Genomic DNA, 22,181 nt, shown 5'->3' with positions numbered 1-22,181 from the left:
GATTTTCGGTAGCACCGAGGCTGAAATTGTGGTCAATATTGCAATAGGTTCACGCGCTATTACATGGGACTTATAACACATAATACGGTGAATAGTGGGGTTTATTGTACAGAGGCATTACTTGCTGTAATATGCACTCTGGGATGCGTGACGATACACATACATATACATATATACAACATACCTATATTTTTTCGTCATTTTTGTAGCATGTAGTATGTAGATAAGCATGCCATCTACCCCTTGCATGGTTACTAGAGCGTGACCAAAATGAAGCACGCCCCGCTTCAAGTGAAAGCAGCAGCTTTCCTTCAAGATAAGTACGTAATATAAAAATGGCACGAGCGTTGAACACCATATTTATCTTTTTATAGCTTGAACAAAATGAAAGAAAATGTGCATAAAATATTATCACATTTTTCTCCGAATTTCCATGTAAAAGGAAAAATGCGGAAATGAGGTTTTACTACTTTCGTTTGGATGACTAATATTGTTTTAAGTAAATATGTTATATTTAAAACTTTAATTTAACTTCATATTTTTAAGAAAGAGAGGTGAAACTTACTTTCAGTATGAGTACACGCCATTCCACTTTTCTCGAGGCAATTCAAAGGAAAAAAAACACTTAATTACTTTTTCTCGAAAGAATTTTCAAAAGTGCACAACAAAACATAAAAACTTGCCGATATTTCAATTATTAACAATGTTATACAAGTCAGCACAAGCAGATGCTAACAACTAACGAAGCACCCAGCAAAAATAACATCAAAAATTCCCAATCCCCATTCGTCCTTCAGAACACACAACACGCGCAAAAAAAAAAACGCAAATCTAATTTTCCAATTACAAACAACAGATAATTTGCACCAATTCTTATTACAAAACCAATGAGCTCCAATGAAATCCAATTGTGAGGGAAAAAACGTGGAAAAGAACTGGCCGCTGCCTCGAGTTGAATAATTGAATTTATTGGCCTCATGCTGACAATAAAAAGCTTCTAATTAAAAGGAATGAGAAGAGCAAATAGTTAGTGCTGTGCCCGTAATTGTATTATGTGGCGCTAGTGTTAACAGAACAATCGTCCTTTGTGACGTGAATAGGAATAATGGCGGCTTGTATTAAGTATGGCAGACGTAGCTTGTTTAAATGATATTTTAAGTTCTGGTAAGTTGGTTTTAGTCGTTAACTTTAGCATGTTAAACGTTCGTTGAACTAGAAGTGCTTCAGTGGGTAGACATATTGCAAATGCGAATTTTTATATTAACTATCGTGAGAAATAGTAAATTAACTAAAACTCACGGTTTATTCAAATATTATTAATGGAGAAAAGCTCTACTAGTTTCGAGACACAGAGGGACTCTTCATTGCGAGCAATGTGCGCAGATTCGGCGACGTCGCGCAGCCTAATGACTAGGCGTGTTAAAAAAATATCATTCCAATTCCAAATCTTTCGTAAAATTTTAAATGAATATCACTGGCCACATATCAAAATCAAAACGCCATTTATAAACCAAAAGAAAAACTTTATTGAAACTTCGACTCTATTAACACGAACCTAATCCTACTTCGTGCTACTACTTACGGTGAAACTTTGCAACTAATAAATTAAATAATTAAAAGTCTTCAAATTTCACTTTCGTATAGACTTGAAGCCAGAGAGAAGTACGACCAAGTTGTGCTCAGTACCTGAAATGAAATAGGTATTAGGATTATGCTGGAATAGCGACTTGTTGCAAGTTTTTTTTTTTGTATTTGAGTTTGTATGAAACACGACAACTTCTATCGTATTTTTTCTGTGTAAAACTAGTAATAGTATGATTACTACTACTATAGCTTTTTCGAAATCGAAAATATTGATGAAAGAATCGAAATGCTCATGAGAGCCAAGCGTCGCCCCAGGAATATGCCATAACATACTAGTATAGTATCACTTTTCATGAAATATCGGTTTAGACTAACGTTTGAATTTAATAAAAGAAATCTAATATATTCCTATCTTTAAGATCAAATTTAATTTCAAACATCTAGGAATAGGACTCCAATTCAATCTAGAACCAAGACTCATACTGGTGACATTTAAACAGTTTTCATATAAACGCCTATAATAAAACGAAATAATGTTCAAGTAAGCCACAATATCACGTAGCACCAACTATTCTCGTACTAAACTCTCTTCGAGCAAGATATTAGATTTTCAATATTATTTGAATAGGACACGTACACTTAGGAAATGGAATCACATGTCGTGTTTGCGTATGAACTGAACGTTTACCTACTCCCTTGTGTGTCTTCCGACATATTAGTATGGACTTTAACAACTAATTTTATGTATGGTATTCAATATTAATCACATATTATACAAGTGAATATTTGTTTGTTTGATTGTTTGGATGTTAGTCCATCAAACACGCTGAAACTATTGAATGGATTTTGATAAAATAATAATAAACATACAGACACGACATGACCTGACTTGAGTGGTAGGATAATTTAGTTTTAGTGCAAAAATAAAAAAATAATTACCGCTGAAAATGTATTCAAGCCGATTTGACTATATTTCAAAGAAGTTAAGCAGCAAGGCTTCTGAGACCTGCAATAAAAGGTAGATAAAATGAGTTAATTACGAAATAAAGGTATAAACATAGCAAACAAAGAAGTGCAGAAAAGATAAAATACCTTCTGATGATAAACCGTAGAAGCTTTTGATAATGTATATCACCTAAATACCATAAATTGTTATACACTGAATCTGCCATTCCTGCACTCTGTAATAAAATTATATTGTTATTTTAATTGGTAACTTTCTTCTCCTTCCGAAGTCGGCTAGCTGGCCGTATAACTAGTATAGCGAGGCTCATGAGAGACAAACGTCGCCCTAGTGATGTGCCGTAACAGGCATTGCAACATGAGCACAACGCAGTAGAATTATTAGAGGACACAGTGCCCCTTGTAGGCGCCAAGGGTAGCCACCGGGATGGTTTTACTGTGGTAAATTCCCACATTCCCTAGTCTTTCTCCTCAAAAAGCTACGCGCTTTTTGAAAGTCATAAAAACAGTGCCCATGGGTGGTGTCAATTGCTTATCAAATTCATTGCCTTCAACTTACATACAAGTAGTCAAGTAGTAATAGAAAATGATACTTACAGCTTCTCTCAACCGCTCCCCGTAATCACACAAGTTAAATAAAGGCAACGTCAGACTGACAACTGCGACTAAATTGTTAGCCTTGTCAAGAGCTCGGTGTGCGACCTGAAAAACTTAGATACGATTTAGATTCGCTACACCTTAGCTTCCAAGTTTGATGGTAAAACTCTAAATCGAGAACGATCTTAATTTTCTTTGCTTATTTTTGACAAACTAATCTTGAAAAACTTTTGTCATATACGGTACTGCAGTTTGTAAAAATAAGAATGGAGGATAAACAATATACACATGAGTATATTTGTTATGCTCTGTATAAAAATTTAAAGGGTATTATTTTTCCGATGGATGTGTAATGTGTATCGCACAATACAATTTATTAAAAAATATTGCACAGTAATGACATCTTAGGTCCTACATAATAAGTAATAATTGATTTTGTAGCTTGGCAAACCCGACGCATATTCATATTGCATATTCTACCTTACCTTAGCACAAAATCCGAAGAAACACATCGAAATGCTAGCTGAAGATAAATTGACGAATATGATTTTATCAAAAATATCATCCAATTCTTTTGAAATTCTGTAACAAAATCAACATCATCAGCATTTAAGTCGCAATTTATCCATTGCTAAAAATAGATTTCGCTAGATTATTTCCAGATCGGTCAATTGGAGGCGAATTTTTTGTATTTTTGAGGGGACAATCATCCTATGACTTTTCCCGTCTTAGGCAAGGTGAGACGCAGTGTACTCCTGATTTTCGAGTCGGAGCTCCGGCAAAACCCGCTAGGTAGACCGCAGCTCATCCAGTAGACTCTTGCGACCTTTATAAGTCATGGATTAAAATAATAATAATTCAGCTTGTGGCGAGCTGTTGGGCAGTGGCGACCCCACGGACCTGACTCCCGGGAGAGGCCCTACTTTTTAACTCCGGTTGGTACTCGTGACTATCCGGAGTGGCCTCTCCTACCTCACTCTTGCCTTAATCGGCTGGTTTGAGTGGAGATTCGCAAGAGTGGAGTTGCCTTCAGCTCCACTTGGGGGAAGGACGTATCCCAGTAAGATGCTGGTAGGGGTCTTGACCGTACTTCCGGGATTGCTCTGATAGCCGTGGGATGCCTCCCCTTCCTCAAGCAGCTCAACGGATGTTGCTTCCCTTGTCGCTACATGCTAGTGGCCGTTTCCAGGGGCCCACTATTGAGTTTGCGAGTCACCCCCTGCCTGTTTATCCGTATTTTTCAATATTGGTCAGGGGCAGGGGCCATAGTCCCCATAGTTAGCCGGTTAACTATTCCACAGCCACCCACACCCATATCCCTATCATTTCCTTTTACCATATCTCACAATAGTCCTGCATCAACCGGGGATTGTCCTTTGGTGTACTTCCATAGTGCATACAGGGATAATCGCCGGCTGATGTCCCCTTACATTTAGATTAAAATTGTTCAACGGGCCTCTGCGAGTTGGCTTCGGCCCCTCGTACGCCTTCCAAAGGTCCGGGACCCTGTGGTCCCGTGATTATGTAAGGAACATACATAATAATTACGTTCCAACCAAAAATATGTCATCTTTCAATTAATACGTTGGATTAAAACCATAATAAGACTAACGTCTTTGTGTCCAGCTACAATCTGACATTGATGGATGAAATCAATGCCTGATTGAATGGATACTTAACCAGACTATTCTTATATTTTACTTGCTATGGCTTTCGATTACTATTGCCAACGGTAATATGATTTGTCCATAGTAAGAAAGATGGATTATATTTTGATTAGCCAATAGTATTCTATTGGAGTTACAGTTATATAAAATCAATCATACTACTTTTTTCCACGGGTAATGTGTGAACAAGCGAATAGATAATATTATCTGACGAAGAAAAGCTATACTAACTTCAAGTCACAGAGGGACTCTTCATTATGAGCAGCGTGCGCAGACGCAGCGATGTTACGCAGCCTACCCATTGAAAAACCAGTAGAGCTTTTCTCCAATAAATTACATGAGTAAACCGTAATTTTTACTTCGTTTAGTATGTCTTACGATAGTTAGTATAAAAACATAATTTGATGGTATATAATCAGTGTTATCACTTAAATACTGATACGGATTTATTTGTCGTGAATATAAAGTTTCACCTTATCAATTTCTGATGGTCAACAATAATATTCTTCAGATTTTCAAAGTTTCCTGGTTCATTGTTTAGTAAATCTTCTTGCAGCAACGTGAATGCAGTTGTCAAGTGAGAGCATAAGGTAATCATGAGAAATTCGGTACCTAGGTAGACATAGACGATTCGGAACACTGGAAAAAGAGTGACAACAACAAAATTAAATCAGGCTGGTCAACCGGTTGCCGCGTAACGAGTAGCGGGTTTGATTCTCGTACTCTTTGTGTGATCCACAAATTGTTATTTCGGGTGTGTAAAGGTACTGACCACACAGTAGAAAATCTGAATGAGGGGCAACTTTTTTATGTTTTAAAAAATATTATGTATTTGCACACAATATTTATGACAGAATATGAAAATAAATTATACAAAGCGAAAAAAGTACTAAGTGCTGTCTAACATAGAGCATCAAAATATTGTGTTACTATTATCTATTATCTATTATCTATTTATCTATTTATCTATTTATCTATTTATCTATTTATCTATTATCTATATATATAAAAATCAATTGCTGTTCCTTTGTCTCGCTAAAACTCGAGAACGGCTGGACCGATTTGGCAAATTTTGGTCTTGAATTATTTGTAGAAGTCCAGGGAAGGTTTAAAAGGTGAGAAAATATCAAATAATTGACGGAAAAACCCTAAAAACTGCCCTTTCCTTTATCCCATACAAACGTTTTCTAACTAATACGTAGAGTCAATTTGAGCTTTATTGCTATTGGATAAAGTTCATTGTTGGATAAATGCTATTGGATACTAAAAAACAAATGCTATTGAATAAGTGTGCGTTGGAGACTTGGAGCACAGAATCCCTACTAATATTATAAATGCGAAAGTAACTCTGTCTGTCTGTAATTACGCTTTCAAGCCTAAACCAGTGAACCGATTTTGATGGAATTTAGTACTGAGATAGAATAGACCTTGATACTTTTTATTGCAAAAAAATAGCGGAGAATGGGTAAAAATAAGGGATAAATGGTCATATGGAAATTCGTCATTTTAAAAGCTGTAACAGTAAAACTTTGTATTTAGATACTTAATGGGGAACGAAAGAACATGGTCTACTTTTTATTGCAAAAAAATAGGGGAGAGTGGGTAAAAATAGGGGATGAATGGTCATATGGAAATTCGTCATTTTTAAAGCTGTAACAGTGAAATTTTGTATTTAGACACTTAATGAGGAACGAAAGAACATAGGAACTTTTTAATAAAAAGGGTAGAAGGCGTAGTATGTTTGATAGAGGAGATTAATGTTTGCTTGAAAATCGTCAGTTTCGTTAATACGTTGTCTGTGGCTTCACTCGCGTTCGATTCTTATTTCAATACACATATACTTATTTAAATCGCCAATATCCCTACTACCATACTAATGTTATGAATGCGAAAGTAATCCTGTTTGTGTTGAGGTTACGCTTGCACGAATGTTTTTTTTTTGGAGTATAACAACGAAACAATGTACTTTTTTATTGATAGGCAATATATAGGAAAATAAAGGATAATAATATAGATAACCTTGGCTACTTTTCATCAAGATTATAAAATGATGAATCGGCGGTCGTGGTTTCTTTGGAATACATATCTTTACAAATGCTAACAGTAACATATTCTCAAGTAATTCACATTTTAGATGACATACGGCAGCATTTTGACCACTAACACCACTACGCGGACGAAGTCGCGGGCAAAAGCTAGATTCGATAAATTTTCGTTTGTACATGTCAAATATTTGTTGTTTCTAAATTCAAATTCTGTAAATAATGATTGACATTTATGCATAAACTATGAAAAGGGTGAATAAACAATTGTCTGTTTTTTTTTAATCTATTAAAAATGTTGAAAAGTGTATTAAGCATTAATAGAAATTCCTCAAATATTAATTATGCGTGCGTTCAGAAATAATGACAAATTATCAAAAGTTACGCGTGTGTTCAGAAATTTATTTTGTGTAAATCAAAATTTCTATTCACGTTTTCGAACAAACGATGCTCTTTCAATATAGTCTATTGGTGTGAATGACATTGACATTCGTATTGCGCGTTTTTTAAAATATGCAAAATTAAATGTATATTTTTTAATATTTCTGAGCGATTATCTTAATATTTCTTCAAATTTTAAAGACTAAGTAAGTTCACATCTTCATATTGATTTTTAGTAACTTTTGGTGACCACACAATACTACAATTTGGTATACACGGTTATGCAGAAAATATATGAGAGCTTTTTATTTTCAGTTGGAATTTCGTTTTTAACAATGCTACCAACCGGACGTACAAGCTTAGCCCGCAAAAATACGGCAAGTCAAAGAAATATAAGAGCAAATCAAACTGATGAGCAACGCGAAGCGCGAAATGAACTTGAACTGAATCGATATCAAGATAGAAATGTTGTGTTTAATCCCCACAAAGCTGCATTCAGTTATAATGTGGCAATTGATTACAGTTCAGAGCAAATTGTTGCTATTGGACTAATGAACATTGTGTGTCCACATTGGGATTGAAATTAAAAAATGAAGCCTCTGGATTGTGTTGCGCCAGCGGCCAAGTCAAATTGACGCCATTGGTACCACCACCAGAGCCACTACATTAATTGGTTCATTTTTTGACTCATATCCAGCAGTACAATAATTGCTTTCAAATGACATCATTTGGGGCAACAAAAGTTATACGAGACAATTTTTTGCCTACTTTTAGCAAGTAAGTATAATGGCAAACGTTAAGTTTTAAAACCATGTAGCTGGTGCAAAATATGTCGAGTCAGTGATGTGTTTATTTTGTAAACAATAAATCAAATACATAATAATAGTCTATAATCCGAAGACTCAATCAGCAACATTTATAACATGTTGTATTTTATAGAGGCATGAGCAAGATGTTCTTGGTAAAGCCTACTACCTAAAGCTGCCGTGGAAGGCTGTTTAATGTCGAGGTTAAAAGTAGTTTTAATTTGAAATGATGTAAAGTATTGTGGCAGTATTTTGCGAGCCACATGGTTGTACAATTTGCTATACAATTGCCTGTATACATATTTATATTCTTGCAGATTCAGGGATTCAAATATATCATCAAACAGGTTCCTTATTGCCAGTGCCTGTTGAAGACTATACATTTTTGCAAATATATTTTATGGACAATTCAGCAAGAGAAGTCGATCAGCGTTGCGCACACAACAACTCAGTAAAGAGATCCATTGTGATGAACAACTTCAAACATTTTTCCTTCAACACAATGAATTAGTTGCATTAGACCGATGCATTAGACATTCACAAATGCATTAGACCGCATGCCATCAGATAATCACAAAATTGTCATCAGAGCCGATAAGGCGCCTGCAGGACAGTGAAATGATTGAATCCTATGAAATAAACACTATTATGAAAATATATTTTGTTTTTTTTTTAAATTAGTAAAGTCCTTTTCAGGTATAGTGAGATCAGGAAATTATGGATTCATTTTTATATGGAGGATATTTATAGATTCCAGTTTAAATTGAATAGGGACTCATACATAACTCAGCTATACAAAATAAAGTAGAACATCATTGCTACGCGAAAGCGGTACGAAGTTCGCTGGGTCAGCTAGTATTAAATACAATAACTAAATAGAGGCACTCATATAAATAAAATATAGAGAAAACAAAAGATTGCATGCACTGCACGAAAATAACATTTCCCAAATTCATTCATTTTTATAATAACACTTCCGAAATACATTCTTTATTCAAAAAAAGGGACCAAAGAACGTTTTCGCTGACAACAAATTCGGGTCACATGTAATCCACATATTTAAAGCAAAGTCAAATACTAGTGCGAATTTCACAAAAGGTCCCTTGCGATTAATCAAGCTTGAGAACCGTTGACTCCTGAAAATTTAAGGCACACTCCACTCATTACACGAGAGTTGAAGGAAGAAAGGAATTTTTGAAATTTCACCTCTCTCAAAATAGTTCAAAAGGGTTCCGGCGTCGGGACCAAATTAAGACTGTGTGTTTGAAATTTTAATAAGATTTTTCAACATCCTTCTATAGAAAATTGTTTGCAGGTAATTTTAGAATATTATTTTGGTTAAATTGTTGACGAAAATTAGTGGAATTTGCGGCTGTTAAGGTAAACAGCGTGATGTTTGGAATAGCGACAATATTTCGCAACGATTATGTCATAAATCATGTTTTGTTTTAAAGGAAATATTTGGAATTTTTACGAAAATACAAAATGACTTTAATGTGTGTGATGTAGCCAAATTTTTATGGAACTTTATTTTATTTTTTATACTGGTTGTTATGTCAGCATTTGGCTACACACTCGATTCATAGTAAGTGATGATGAGGCCAAAGGTAAAAGACAATGCCTATATGCACAATAGTTAAGACGCTTTGGGATATTATGTTCAAGATTTAAATAACGCAATTGAATGTTCTAACAACATTTTTAACAGAATAGTGCAAAGCCTTTTAAAAAAAATGCCAAAAATTTTACACCACTATATAAGTGCTGTCTAGAATTAATTTAGTACTGTGACAGACAAACAAATAAATACTTTAGCAGATGTTATTAAAACTCAGAATGCTATAAAAGATTTTATGAAACATCTATCTTCAAATTTGATTACGAACTCGTTTAGAATTTTATTATATGTATTTGAAATTGTTAAAATAAAACTTGTTTTTTCAAGTGTAAAAGTGTTTAATTTAAAATTAATGGCATCTATAACAAACCGATCAAATGGGTTTTTAGAATCTAGGTCTGTTATACAAATATTAATTTGAATAATGTAGGGCACTGGAAAAATGAAAAATAAATAAAACTTTGTACATATTGGCATGAGTAAAGAGATATTGTAATGAATATTAATTGGAATTTGCTTATTGTACAAAATTAAAGCGACAGAAAGAAATATAGAACGCTATAGATGTACAGTACATTTGTTATCTAATTACTTTTATATTATTTAGTTATACCTATATAGTTTCGTTTTAATGGACGAACTTCGAGATATTCGATATAAAGGGAGATTCGATATTTAGGAATACCTTTTTTTTCTTTTTATTTATAAAACTTTTGGTACATAAGGACACGTCAACCTCATCGTACCTTATGGTTTTCGATGAGTATACATATAAGATATGTAAATGAAAGGGAATTCTGGAATATCAAAATCTAAAATGTGTTGTTCCTATACAATAGGTCCAAATATTTAGCCGTGTCCGTAACTTCTCATTAGAAAATCAGTACACGTTCTGTATATCTACATGCAGAGCTAGTACATCTCACACCTAAACTCTAGCCTACTAAGAAAAAGTAAAGAAATGATAAATCAAGAAGCGTCCCTAAAGGACAATAGTTCTCCAACAACAATAAAGCCCCACTTACTGCTGTAAGTCTCAAAAATATATACACCGATATATCTTCCCCAGTTCCCAGTAGGATCAAAAGGAAAGCTGCAAGAAAATGGAAGTAACAGCCCACATTCCTGTAGTAAAATAAATTTGCGGGTAACCGTTTCCAATAAAGGAGCCAGCATGTATTGCCAAGATCCAATCATATTCATCCAGTAGAAAACTGCAAGAGAAGAAAATAATTAAATTGCAGTAGCTTGCAATAAAGTGGCAGTTGGTTGCAAAGTTGTTGGTTCTTGTTGCAGTCTCAGAGGTTGTTTGTGATGTAATTACTCGTGTCGAGTAATTTGAGTGCGGGCTTGCAGTTTTTAAATCTACTTTTAGTATGAAACAGTGAAGTGTATGACGATATTTGCATGTAAATTTTATGTTGAACAAGTTTGAGGGCAAAATTCTTTATTTCTAAAATAATGAGTTAACTACAAAAACAAAACTTATGGCGGAGTTTATATGGGTCCAAATACGTAGATATATTGATTTAAAATACGTGAATGTGACATCACTTCTGGGTACATTTTATACGTAGAAATGACGTATTTTCGTTTTATCTAAGTATTGTTAAAAAAATACGTGTCAAATAATTATATGTTACCTAACTAACGGTCTAAATAGATTTTAAATTTTCATACCCCGTCATTATCCCTATTGTAAGTCCCGTACAAAACCAATCACTAACCAATACCTACATGCTGAAGCACTCATTCAGACTTTTAGCAACTTTTATCACATCTCCAACACAAAGACAAGAAGAACTATTGTACTAAACAATATAAGACAAGTAGTAAAGAAAGCACTTTTACGCGAATGATAACATTGACAAAGAAGTTATGATGTTAGACGATCGTAATATCAGTGTAACCCGACCATTGCATTGTCGCTCTTGTTGTACAACGTTGGAGTACTATGAATGACGTCAGAGTTATAGAAGATTTTTGAATGCTGATGAAGTCAATGACTTTTTGGGAAATTATTTGAGTTTCTTTTAAAAATTATGTTGTTTTAAAGTGCTTTTCTACCAAAAATGTGATATGCTACGTTACTGTAAATGCACTTGGCTTCCACAAATCATATTTATTAGTATACATAGCTTAGCACTAGAAACGGACTCAGCTAAATATGTTTTTATATGAAAAATGCGTGCTATAGATGGCTTCTAAGATCTATCTAGCTACTATCGATACATCGCATACTCTTGTGACTGCACATCTTCATAACACAGCTACATAGTTTAGTATCAATGGAAACGGTCACATAGTTTCACAGCTTAGCTATTACATCTTCGTAGCATAGTTACATAACACATCTCTTTTGGAAATGTACTCTTGAGGTTACCTTTCTGTTACTATTTGAACTAGGTAGGCAACAAATAGAATTCTTGGAATTTAATAAAACCTTCAAACAATAAATATTTTTCTTAAAATAAATTCAGCACTTTAATATTCTTTTTGAAGTGGCTTTACAGGATGGTAATACAATTGCTGGTTTAAAGATTAGGAATATAACTTAACCTGAAAACTTAGCAAAAACTATGGGCAATTATTTTTTTAATATTTTACATAAGTAATCAATTTTATAATCCAAGATAGAATTATGAATTTTCTTTTTAATGGAATTCACAAATTACCGGAGATACGTAGGTACCACTTGAACGCCACTCAGCGTAATCCTTTTCGACCTAATTAATTTCAAGTAGAGCCACCTGCGTGAAGGAGTTTTAAGTACAAATCTCAATTAGCTGTAAACCCAACGTTACTAAGAGCTCCCTTGGTCAGAATTACTACAAAACTTTAGTTTACAAAAGTCGTATATTAAAATGCGAGTTCCCACCTGCATAACAGAACTTTAGTCTCCTCAGTAACGTATTCTTCTTGTTAATCTGTACTTCAGTTAGATGCTCCGTCCTCCACATGCCTCCCAGCTGCAGGATTATAGTCCTTATTTCCTTCTTATAAAGGACGACAACCGTTCCTTTGAGGATGGCTGAGAAATTCGGAGTTCAGTTAAGAGTATACAGCATGTTTCCGTATGCAAGGTGTTGATATAAAACGTCGGCGAAAACGTCTTTTGTTCTTTGAATTTAGAGAAAATATTATATGCAGGAAAAATGTAAGGGAAGCTCTGGAGTATTTGAGAGTTTTGTGACGTGAGAATGAGGTCGACGTGATGTTTGAATTGTAATGCAGAGTAAGGATAAAGTTACAATAATGCTGCGAAGCCATTTTATTCTTTGAGAAATAAAATAAAATCAGGGAGTTTCTATTTTTCGAAAATAAACCATAATTTAAAGCGATAAAGTATAAAGTGACTTAACTCACCTTGCACACTGACCACATAAACGCTGATAACATAAGCCAACTCCTCAAGTTGAAGTTCTCCTCTAAAAACATTTCCCATGTACATAGTCAAGGAAAGTAGATAAGTTACAACAGGAACTACATTCAAGGTCAAATGACATTTTTCATTCCAAAAAGGTTTTCCATTTGCATAAATCAGAATGTGGGCATTTCTCAATAAACTCAAACATGGTAATATTGGTTCGATAAATTCTTCTGAAATATCAGGCAACTCTTCCATTTTAGTTTTGGTTACAATAAGGAGGTAATATTTCCAAGAGTTTTATGTTACACCTTGTATGTTAATACTGTAAAAAGTTTGACTAAATAAATTACATATCATATAATGCTATGTGTACACCATGAAACTCGAATGGACTTTGAAACTTAGTAGACCGACAGGGTAAATGATTTTAGCAGTTGTTTTTATAGTATCTATCATTGCAATTTACTTCTAGACTTACGTTTTCACATGGTGTTGCTTGCACATTTAGTACACTTTTTATTTTGTGTTTATGTTGTGTGATTAATTGGATTCAATTTTGCTACACTGCTACGTTAGCAAATAGCTATCGTGTGAACATTAATTTCAGTGTGGGTTAAAATAATATTGAATATTTTCATTGCAAAGTTCAGAACTGTTAATATAAACACACACACAACAAATAAACAAACCAACCTTCGTCAACACACAACCAGAAGTAGTGTTTCCAATGTATTTATCATAAATATTATATTACGCAAAAAATACACCCCACACTACATAGATCACAAGGTAAAGGTGCTCTATAATATTCGTAAAGAAAATAACACAAAATTTACTTTGTGAATTTTTAATGAGATCAAAATTGACCGTAATAGAAGGCCTCCGATATGTAAATATTTAAACAACCATTCGTGATTCCTTTTTTGTTTTGACATATTTTCATTTTTTTTTATTTAATGGACAGCTGATTAATATTTTATTATGTCCGTCTTCATTATATTAAATCAGAGTTACTAGGAAGAAACTGGTCTATTAGAAATGTAAGAATTGTAATGTTCTACTAATGAGTCTAAAAACAGTAGTATGCAGGAGGCTGCGCGACGTCGCTGCATCTGCAAACGCTGCTCGTGATAAAGAGTCCCTCTGTGACTAGAAACTAGTAGAGCTTTTCTCCATTAATGTACGTGAGCAAAACGTTTGATCACATTGCAATGCTCTTTAGAAACAAAACCTACTAAAAGTGCGTCATAAGCACAAATAACGTGTGTACACCTCTATTTATGTGCTTTCTATGCATAAATACAGCAAGATATCTTTTTCATTTTGCAAACGTGCTCTCAATTCAGAAAACCGCTTAGAGAAATGTTTAAAAAAAAATCATAACAACCGCTTCCCAATACAAAAGCGAATTATGCTAAAAATACAACACACAAGACTCTTAAAATATCTTTTATGACAGAAAACAATAAAGCTTGCCATCATACATAAATATGAATGGTGAAAACATTCGCAATCGAGACATGTAACAATTTGAATAACATGACCAGCCAATGTTGGTACCTCATTAAAGGAGGAAATAAATAACTTTTGCTTCATGTCGCCAGTGTGTAGTGGCAATCAGGGGGGTTAAGTTATGCTGGATGTCATGGCAATATTGCAGTAAGGAAATAGGAACAAAAGAAACGGAGATGTGGCTCAAACAGTAAGCCGGAGCGTTGCTTCTTGGAATATTGAAAGATGAAGGCAAGATATGCTTGGCATTGCTGAAGAATTCTTAGTAGAGATATTAGTTCGATATTGGGAAAGACAAGTAAGCAAGTCTAATGTACCTCAATTGAATTGAGTTGATTGTGTACTTTTGATTGCCTCATTAATTGAGCGAGTGAATATTGAGAACGTATTTGACCCAGAGTAGATGTTCACTAATAGGAACAAAATGCTTTACTTTTTCTAACCTAGCATAGGACATTAATGTGTTCCAATTTTATTAATATTTTTAAATTCTAAATATATTTGTGTAACCTTGCTGAGCGTGGAGACTTTACTATTAGATGCACCTTGATACTAATTAAAATAAGAAAAATAATGGTGTTAAATTGATACCAATTTTTTTTCAAGTAAAATAAAATGAAATGCTAAATAAAGTGGATTAATTATTTTTAAAATTAAGACATCGTTTTCCAATTAACACTCATTGCTTTCAAATTAAAAAAAATAAACTAATTTGTTATTTAAAAAGTAAATTGTTTTTGTGTAATTATCCGCTTAAATTTTATTGTTAGTGTTAATGAACTCAAGGTCAATATCACCAATTAGTAGTAAATAAAGAAATGTACTTACACTAAGTGACCAGTATTCGAAGTCTACTTACGAGAATAGGTATTTTTGAGGGGGAAATCATCCGACGGCTTCTCTGGGGCGTTCAGTGTTAGATTCTTACTGACTAAAACATCCACCCCGCTTCTACACCTGCTCGTTGAGCCGGAGCCCCGGTATACCCACTAGGTGATCCACAGCTTCGGGTACCTAATCCTACCCAACAACTTGTTAAATTTAAAGAAAATTCATTATACCACATACTTCTACTAACCACAAGGTAAATAATAACCCCCACAAATTATAATGAACATACAATAACACAGCTCGAATATGTTCGTTTGCATATATGGCATCCGTAAATTTGTTAAACAGTACCTGCTACGAATGTTTTTCGCACAGCCCGTGCATCTCTCGAACCATTTACCTAATCCACTGAAGTACGACTGAATTTTTCACGTTACTCGATCCCGTTTAGTTTTAAATAGCATTTCGGTTCCTGGAATATTTTTAGAAAAATTCAAATTTTATTCAGAGTTTGTATGAAACACATTTGTTGATAAACTGTAGTTGAGTTTAGATGATTTTAATTTTGGGTTGGATACAGTATGACTCGGTTTTCTGATTTTGAAATTATATTAAAAACTGGCTTCTTTTTGTCACACAGATAGGTGATTCCCCTTTTCTCCGTTCCCTTGGGATTTAAAGGAAATTCTCTCTTAGAGTTAGGGGAAAACTCAGATTCAGCTTCCTGGGTCTAGTAGTGGTTGTCAGTCAGTCAGTCAGCCAGTTGGTCTGTCATTACCGAAGTTTATTATATAATAGATAAATCAGTTCTGATGTGGCATTGTGGTCGATTTAGGTAATACTCTGCTTTTTGTTCTAAATTGTACTTTAAAACTATCGTACGTAAAAGCAAATTTTCTTTACATAGGCTCAAATAAATTACAAGTGTTTAATAAAAAGCATTAAAGTTTTAATTTTTGTGTGTAATTCTAAAGTGTTAATTTTTAATTTATTAAAAGACTACACTGCACTAAAATCTTTAGTGGAGAACGGAAAACTGTAGTGTGCACATGACAACGTTTTGTTAACGTAAATTAGCTTTAAGTTTTATAAAAATAAAGCTTAATTTCCTGGTAGGTACATTAATACTTTTTCTGTTAATTAGATTATATTTTAAAGTACCTCAAGTTTATGCGTCTTTTGACACACCCATAAAATATCGTTGGTCAAATTTTTGTTAAAGTACTTTAAGTTTATTGCACATCTCACCTCATTTTTAAGATAAAAATATAATATGCATATAAACACTTTTAAGATATGCAAAATAAATCTCATCTTGCTTGTACATATACGTATATTCAGTCATTAGTTTTACATTTAAAAACTTCTTCCAACAAAGATATATTTTTAATTTGTCCACTATTATACTCAATAATAATCAATTTTATATCCCCAAGTTTTCCACTCATTATATCCACTCACTATTGAACCTACTTCCAAGAATAATATTATAATAAGCATTACAACGCGAGAAGCATGTTTTAAATGAATATTCATTAAACAATAAAGTATACTTTTGTTCGCAATTTACGATCTCACAACGCAATTATCAGCTGATAAATGTTTCATTAATGATAATTTACACTTCAGTAGCATGTTATAATGTGGGACTTTCAATTATTTTTATTTACATTTATTTGTGTGAAGCATTTTCATGTTATCGGAATCATATTTCGTGTTCTGGCAATATTTGTTTGTAGTAATGTTGAAAAAAAGTAAAGATATAATACAGGTAAAGTAAATGTAACTTGTTTTTTGCCGTGTTTATTTTTAATCACAACAAAATAAATATGAATAGCGGGATTTCAATTATTTCTTAACAATGACCATAATTAATTCGACATAGATTTTCAATTAAGTTTTTATAGATCATTATTGTAAATAATATCTAAATTCTAAAAGGGTAGATCTCCGTCTTGTAGATTCTTTTAAAATATTAGGCGTAATATATTTTTTATTTTTCTAGGCATACAAATGCTTTTGGTGATATATCGCATTGAAATATCCTGTCACGTAACTTCTAGGTACATTTTATTCGTAGAATTTACGTATTTGCTCCCACTCCTAAAGTTTCATTTGTTTTATCCAAGTATAGTTATCTTATATGACAAAATAAAAAAAATACTAGTCTAATATTTTTGCATTGCCTAACTGACGGACTAAATAGATTCTTAATATTTATTACCCATCATCATCCCTATTACGTCTTTTTAGAGAATTTAGAATAAATAATGTAGATAAGTTAATATTTATAAATGTGCAATATTTTATGAAAAGCAATTTTTTATGATATGCAATTTCGCGGAACGTATTTTATTATGATAGCCTTATTTACCGTAACGAAAACTACTAAAAAAACTGTTTACATGAATAAATATTATGATGTGTTCGATGAAACATTATTTTATTTTATTTAAATGTAAGCACAATATGGATTTAAAATAACAGTATCAAACAAATATTATTTTTTTATATAGAATATTCATGTTTTACATGATAAATCATTTAACTGTTTCGTTTAATCTAGTAATTGATATCACCACAATTTAGCACAATGTACTCGTATCAAGTTTAACACTTAGGTCAAGAAAACAAACATACTAACTAAATTTTATTTTAATGTTCGTCATTTCTTTAATGTTATTAAATACTTTTGAAGATATTATTTATTTGAAATATTATTGACGTCACGATTCACTACTTTTTTAAAGGGTGCTGTAACATAGTTATGTTATTTCCCACTCCTAAACTTAAATTCCTTTTTTTCTAGTATAGTTTTCGTATCAAAATATAAATAAATAGAATATAAATAACCTTTAAAAAATTGCTTTGAACCTCCTTCCTTTTTAAGTCTTAAGTCGGTTAAAAACACACATCGATTGACTATTATTACTCTAAACTAACTGATTCCTTGGTTTACAATAGGTACCGTACTATCGTAGATTTTGGATTCGAAATTCTCAGTAGCAGTACATACATACACAGTCACAATACAAACACAGTTTCAAAAACAAAATATGAAAAAACACCGACTCTTTATCATGCTACAGCTGCAACATGGGTAGCTCTTGAAACGAAATCTAAATAATAAATTGCTTCTCATCAATTATTTAAGCTTTAAACCTTGTTTATATTCAAATAAAGTTGTTTATTTAATATTTAATAAACCAAAGTACCTAACTGAGACTTTAAACCCTCTTGTAACCGTAAAAACATATATAATTTTACTTTTGAACACTGAAATATAAATGTTGTAAAATCTCACATCTGTCTGTCTTGTTACTGGGGTAAAAAGATGTTAATTATGTAGGTACATTTTTTTTTTAAACTGACATGGTTACTAACACTAATATTTAGAACTTAATATATTTACCATGTTTATGTTGAACTGTTCTGTTCATCTGTGATCATGGCGCTAGCAACAGTGCCGAAATATCGGAAACTCAAATAAACATGGTAAATATCCTGTCTTAAGTTCTAATACTATGTATATTTTTTTATTTGATACTTATCTTAAAATGACTGCCAAAACTATTTTAAACAACAGCAGTTAGTCACAATTTGGAAATTACCTATGGGAGACCGAAAAAAAGGAAATATGTAGATATGTTAATCCCACAGGAACGGAAACTAAGTGTTAAATCCCCTGGAATTTCTATCTTTTAAACCATTGAATCATCCTCTAGAAGATAGTAGGAAGACGTCCATTACTGAACAAAGTACTTACTCCTCTTTACTTCTCTACATCGAACCATAATAATTATTTGAGTGGAATTCAGTAGAACTTTAGTTATAGCCCTACGCCACAAGGACGTAGTACCTATGTCAGCATGTTTCTATCTCGGAATAAAAAAAAAGCTTAAGGGTGTACCGAATGAATTCTGATGAAGTCTAATACAGCCGCTTTGAGAAGGCAGTAAGTAAAAATCCCCTTTTTTTAAACGTTGCCTCACATTAGGATTTTCTTCTGTGTCGTGTTTTTCAAACATACATAATATATAGACACACAGATCCGATACAACAATCTAATCCGCTACACTTTACACGGCAGTTGGTTACCCGGCCACCGCGCTAACCGTGCAGTCTAATTTTGCTAGGAGATATTATTCCACGCGGACGAAGTCGTACTAATGCTCGAAGCTAGTTAATGTATAAAATAATTTGTATAATTAAGTACAAAAAATACTACTAACTCCATATTTTACACTCCCTAAAAATTACTTACAAAAATATCCAAATAAAAAAGGAAAATAAAAGAAAATACGGTGGAAGTTTCTACGCAAAATGGTTTTCGTTGTAAATAAATCTGGCGGGTGCCCTTAAATCGTACAGATAAGTCTACAAAGTTGTTTAAGTTCCACAGTTTTATGATATTATCTGAGCTAAGATCACAGCTCGTGGCTTAGAAATCTGAAAGTTTTCAAAAATATTAAAATACTTACAAACTGACCTGGTTTTGGTTACATTCGAAGTTTTTGTAAAGAAGAATTTACCTCATGTGTTCTCCAATAAAATGTAATAATATTGTGTTATTATTATAACACTTTTACCCTTTAATTGAATACATTATATTAAAGAAAATTATAAATAGTGACTTAAAATAATGTAATCATGCCTTAAATAGGCAAACTGTAATAAAATAGGTATTTTATAAAAAAAGGGAATCGCCTTTCTTTATCGCTTCTATTTTTTTTAAGTCGGGTAATATCCAAAAACTTTTCCCTAACTCTGAAAAATACTATGTTGAAAACCACATCAAAATCAGTTCAGAGAGATAATCGCGCACAAACATACATACATACTGGTCAAACTGAGATCCTCCTTTTTTTTGAAGCCTACTTACAGCATAAAGAAATTTTAGGTTTCAACTAAAATAAATAGTAGGAAATAGGTCGATCTTGTTTAATCTCAAGAATTACGAGGCTTACTGCAATATTTTTCTCCTTCATCAAAATTTCGCTTCTTAAAACGAAGGTAATACTCCCCAAAGTGGCTTCAGCGGTTTCGTGGTCATTTAAAAATTCATTTCGTTACAAGGAAAATTGAGATTTTTAATAAAATGCAACGTAGATGCCACTTGAGACAAGAAATTGGTCTTCAGTGGTTCTTGAAAAATCAAGTAACATTTTTTTTTTGTATTTCTTTTTATTTAACAGGCCGATGCCGCTCTTTTTAATTCTACAGGGAAAAGTCTGCAAATTGACGTTCTTTGCATAAATAATCAAATTATAATGGTTCTTTTAATATGACGTGTTGAAAATATAATTTAAAGATGTTTACTCCTTTTCTTTTCTTCTCGCCTTGGGCAAGGCGAGATGGAGTGTCAGACGGATTAATAACCACCTCGTTCCTACTCATGCTTTTCGAGCCGGATTCTCGGTAAACCCGTTAGGTAGTCCGTCTCTCCGGATCAGGACTCAGCCCTACTGAGCCCCAAAAGATTGTTACTCCTACACACCCATTTAGGGAATTGAAAGAGTGATCTTATTTGTAGGAGTAAACTGGTTTATTTTCGTTTTCAGATTAAAATCCAAATGTCTCAAATAAGTATTTGATTTCAATTGTTTTGTATTTACGTCGTAACTGGAAACGATAATTTACACAGTTGGATGGAAATTCGAAGCATTAAGAGAAGGGATTTTATCTATTTTGGCAATACTTGGCTTACACAAATTATCTGCTTAACTTCTCGCCGCTCAATTAAAATGAGTATCGGTTCTCATAAACAAATTTAAACTTATAATCGCTTTATTTCTATCCAAAATCGATAACACAGTCATTAAGGTTTCCAAACCTTAATTAATAAATCATTAAAAATCCAAAGTTTTAATTCAATGTCAATCCATGGCTGATTAATGTTCATAATTTCTAAGGGTCTATAGAGATTAATAAAAACGCTTGTTTAAAGTAATATAATTTATTAAGTTACTAACATAATTATTGATGACCGTATTTAAACTAACTTAGTAACCAACGTACATTGAAATTTCAATGAACGTTTAAAAAATGACGAGTCTACAATATCTTGAATGATTCGACCAAGTACGTTTCGCAGAGAGCTTCTTTTTCGAATTTCGATAGCAATTCGTTATCCAAGAACTTGTTTATAATATTTGAGACTCTGGAGTCTTGGGGTGCTGAGGCATGATCAGACTCAATGTTGAACACCTTTACTGGCTTCGTGGTGTATTTCGACAAGTTGTAGTCTTCGGGAAGAGCTTCTGCTTTTGGATGAGCAATGCCTCTCATGAGGACTATTTGGGATTCAAGTTTGAATTCCGGCTCATATTGTCTCGCTAACATGATCCTTCGGTATGCCGATTCTAGGATATTTCTCTTGTACTGGGAGGAATAGCTCGCCAATCTCAGTCGGCTGACGCATGCTTCCATCTTCTCTGACCAACTCTCTGATTTCTCCAAGTCGTTCTTCAGTTCCTCATTGTCTCTTCCTGTCATGAGACGGTACATGTGCTCAACGATTTTGTTCTGTAGCTGTATATCAGTCAAATTGCCAACATAAGCATCTAGCTGGACTTTTAATGCATCTGGGCTGCTGTCCAAACAATACACAGTTCCCACGCGTCCTGAAAAAATAAATCCGAATAAATACCTTCAAAGTTCATAAGCCTGCTGAGCAAGATTTAACTCAATCTCTATACTGTTACGACACAAAATCTTAAGTTAGTAGATAAAGGAAGTTAGAGTTTTTATAGATAAGTAAGAGTATTTTTTTTAAATTAAAATGTGCTCCATAAAAGTTAAACTTTGAAA

General features: G+C 33.2%; 2 protein-coding genes and 1 long non-coding RNA gene across 3 annotated transcripts in view; 1 reads left to right on the top strand and 2 right to left on the bottom strand.

Annotated features, from left to right (window-relative positions):
- Positions 1-1,623: 1,623 nt before the first annotated feature.
- On the bottom strand, positions 1,624-13,379 carry LOC118267896 (odorant receptor 4-like). Its single transcript, XM_035582148.2, has 9 exons — positions 13,025-13,379; positions 12,537-12,689; positions 10,684-10,872; positions 5,285-5,450; positions 3,630-3,726; positions 3,145-3,249; positions 2,677-2,765; positions 2,524-2,590; positions 1,624-1,686 (listed from the first exon to the last, which is right to left on the bottom strand). Exons 1-9 carry the CDS (start codon positions 13,281-13,283, stop codon positions 1,624-1,626), a joined length of 1,188 nt encoding a protein of 395 aa, XP_035438041.2. The 5' UTR covers positions 13,284-13,379.
- LOC126910744 (uncharacterized) lies at positions 7,576-8,697 on the top strand. The gene is made up of 2 exons (XR_007705349.1): positions 7,576-8,011; positions 8,358-8,697. It is a non-coding gene; the product is annotated as an uncharacterized LOC126910744 (long non-coding RNA).
- Positions 13,380-21,308: 7,929 nt separating the features above from the next.
- LOC118267601 (fatty acid synthase) overlaps positions 21,309-22,181 on the bottom strand; it is a 33,651-nt gene continuing 32,778 nt past the window's right edge. The window contains exon 40 of the mRNA XM_035581675.2: positions 21,309-21,994. Coding sequence (XP_035437568.2) covers positions 21,426-21,994 — 569 coding nt within the window. The 3' untranslated portion in view covers positions 21,309-21,425. The remainder of the gene's footprint in view (positions 21,995-22,181) is intronic.

Source organism: Spodoptera frugiperda, chromosome 6 (genome assembly GCF_023101765.2).
Source record: "Spodoptera frugiperda isolate SF20-4 chromosome 6, AGI-APGP_CSIRO_Sfru_2.0, whole genome shotgun sequence".
Lineage (NCBI taxonomy): Eukaryota > Metazoa > Arthropoda > Insecta > Lepidoptera > Noctuidae > Spodoptera > Spodoptera frugiperda.
Note: the sequence above shows the minus strand (reverse complement) of the source record. Positions and strands in the feature narration are given on the sequence as shown.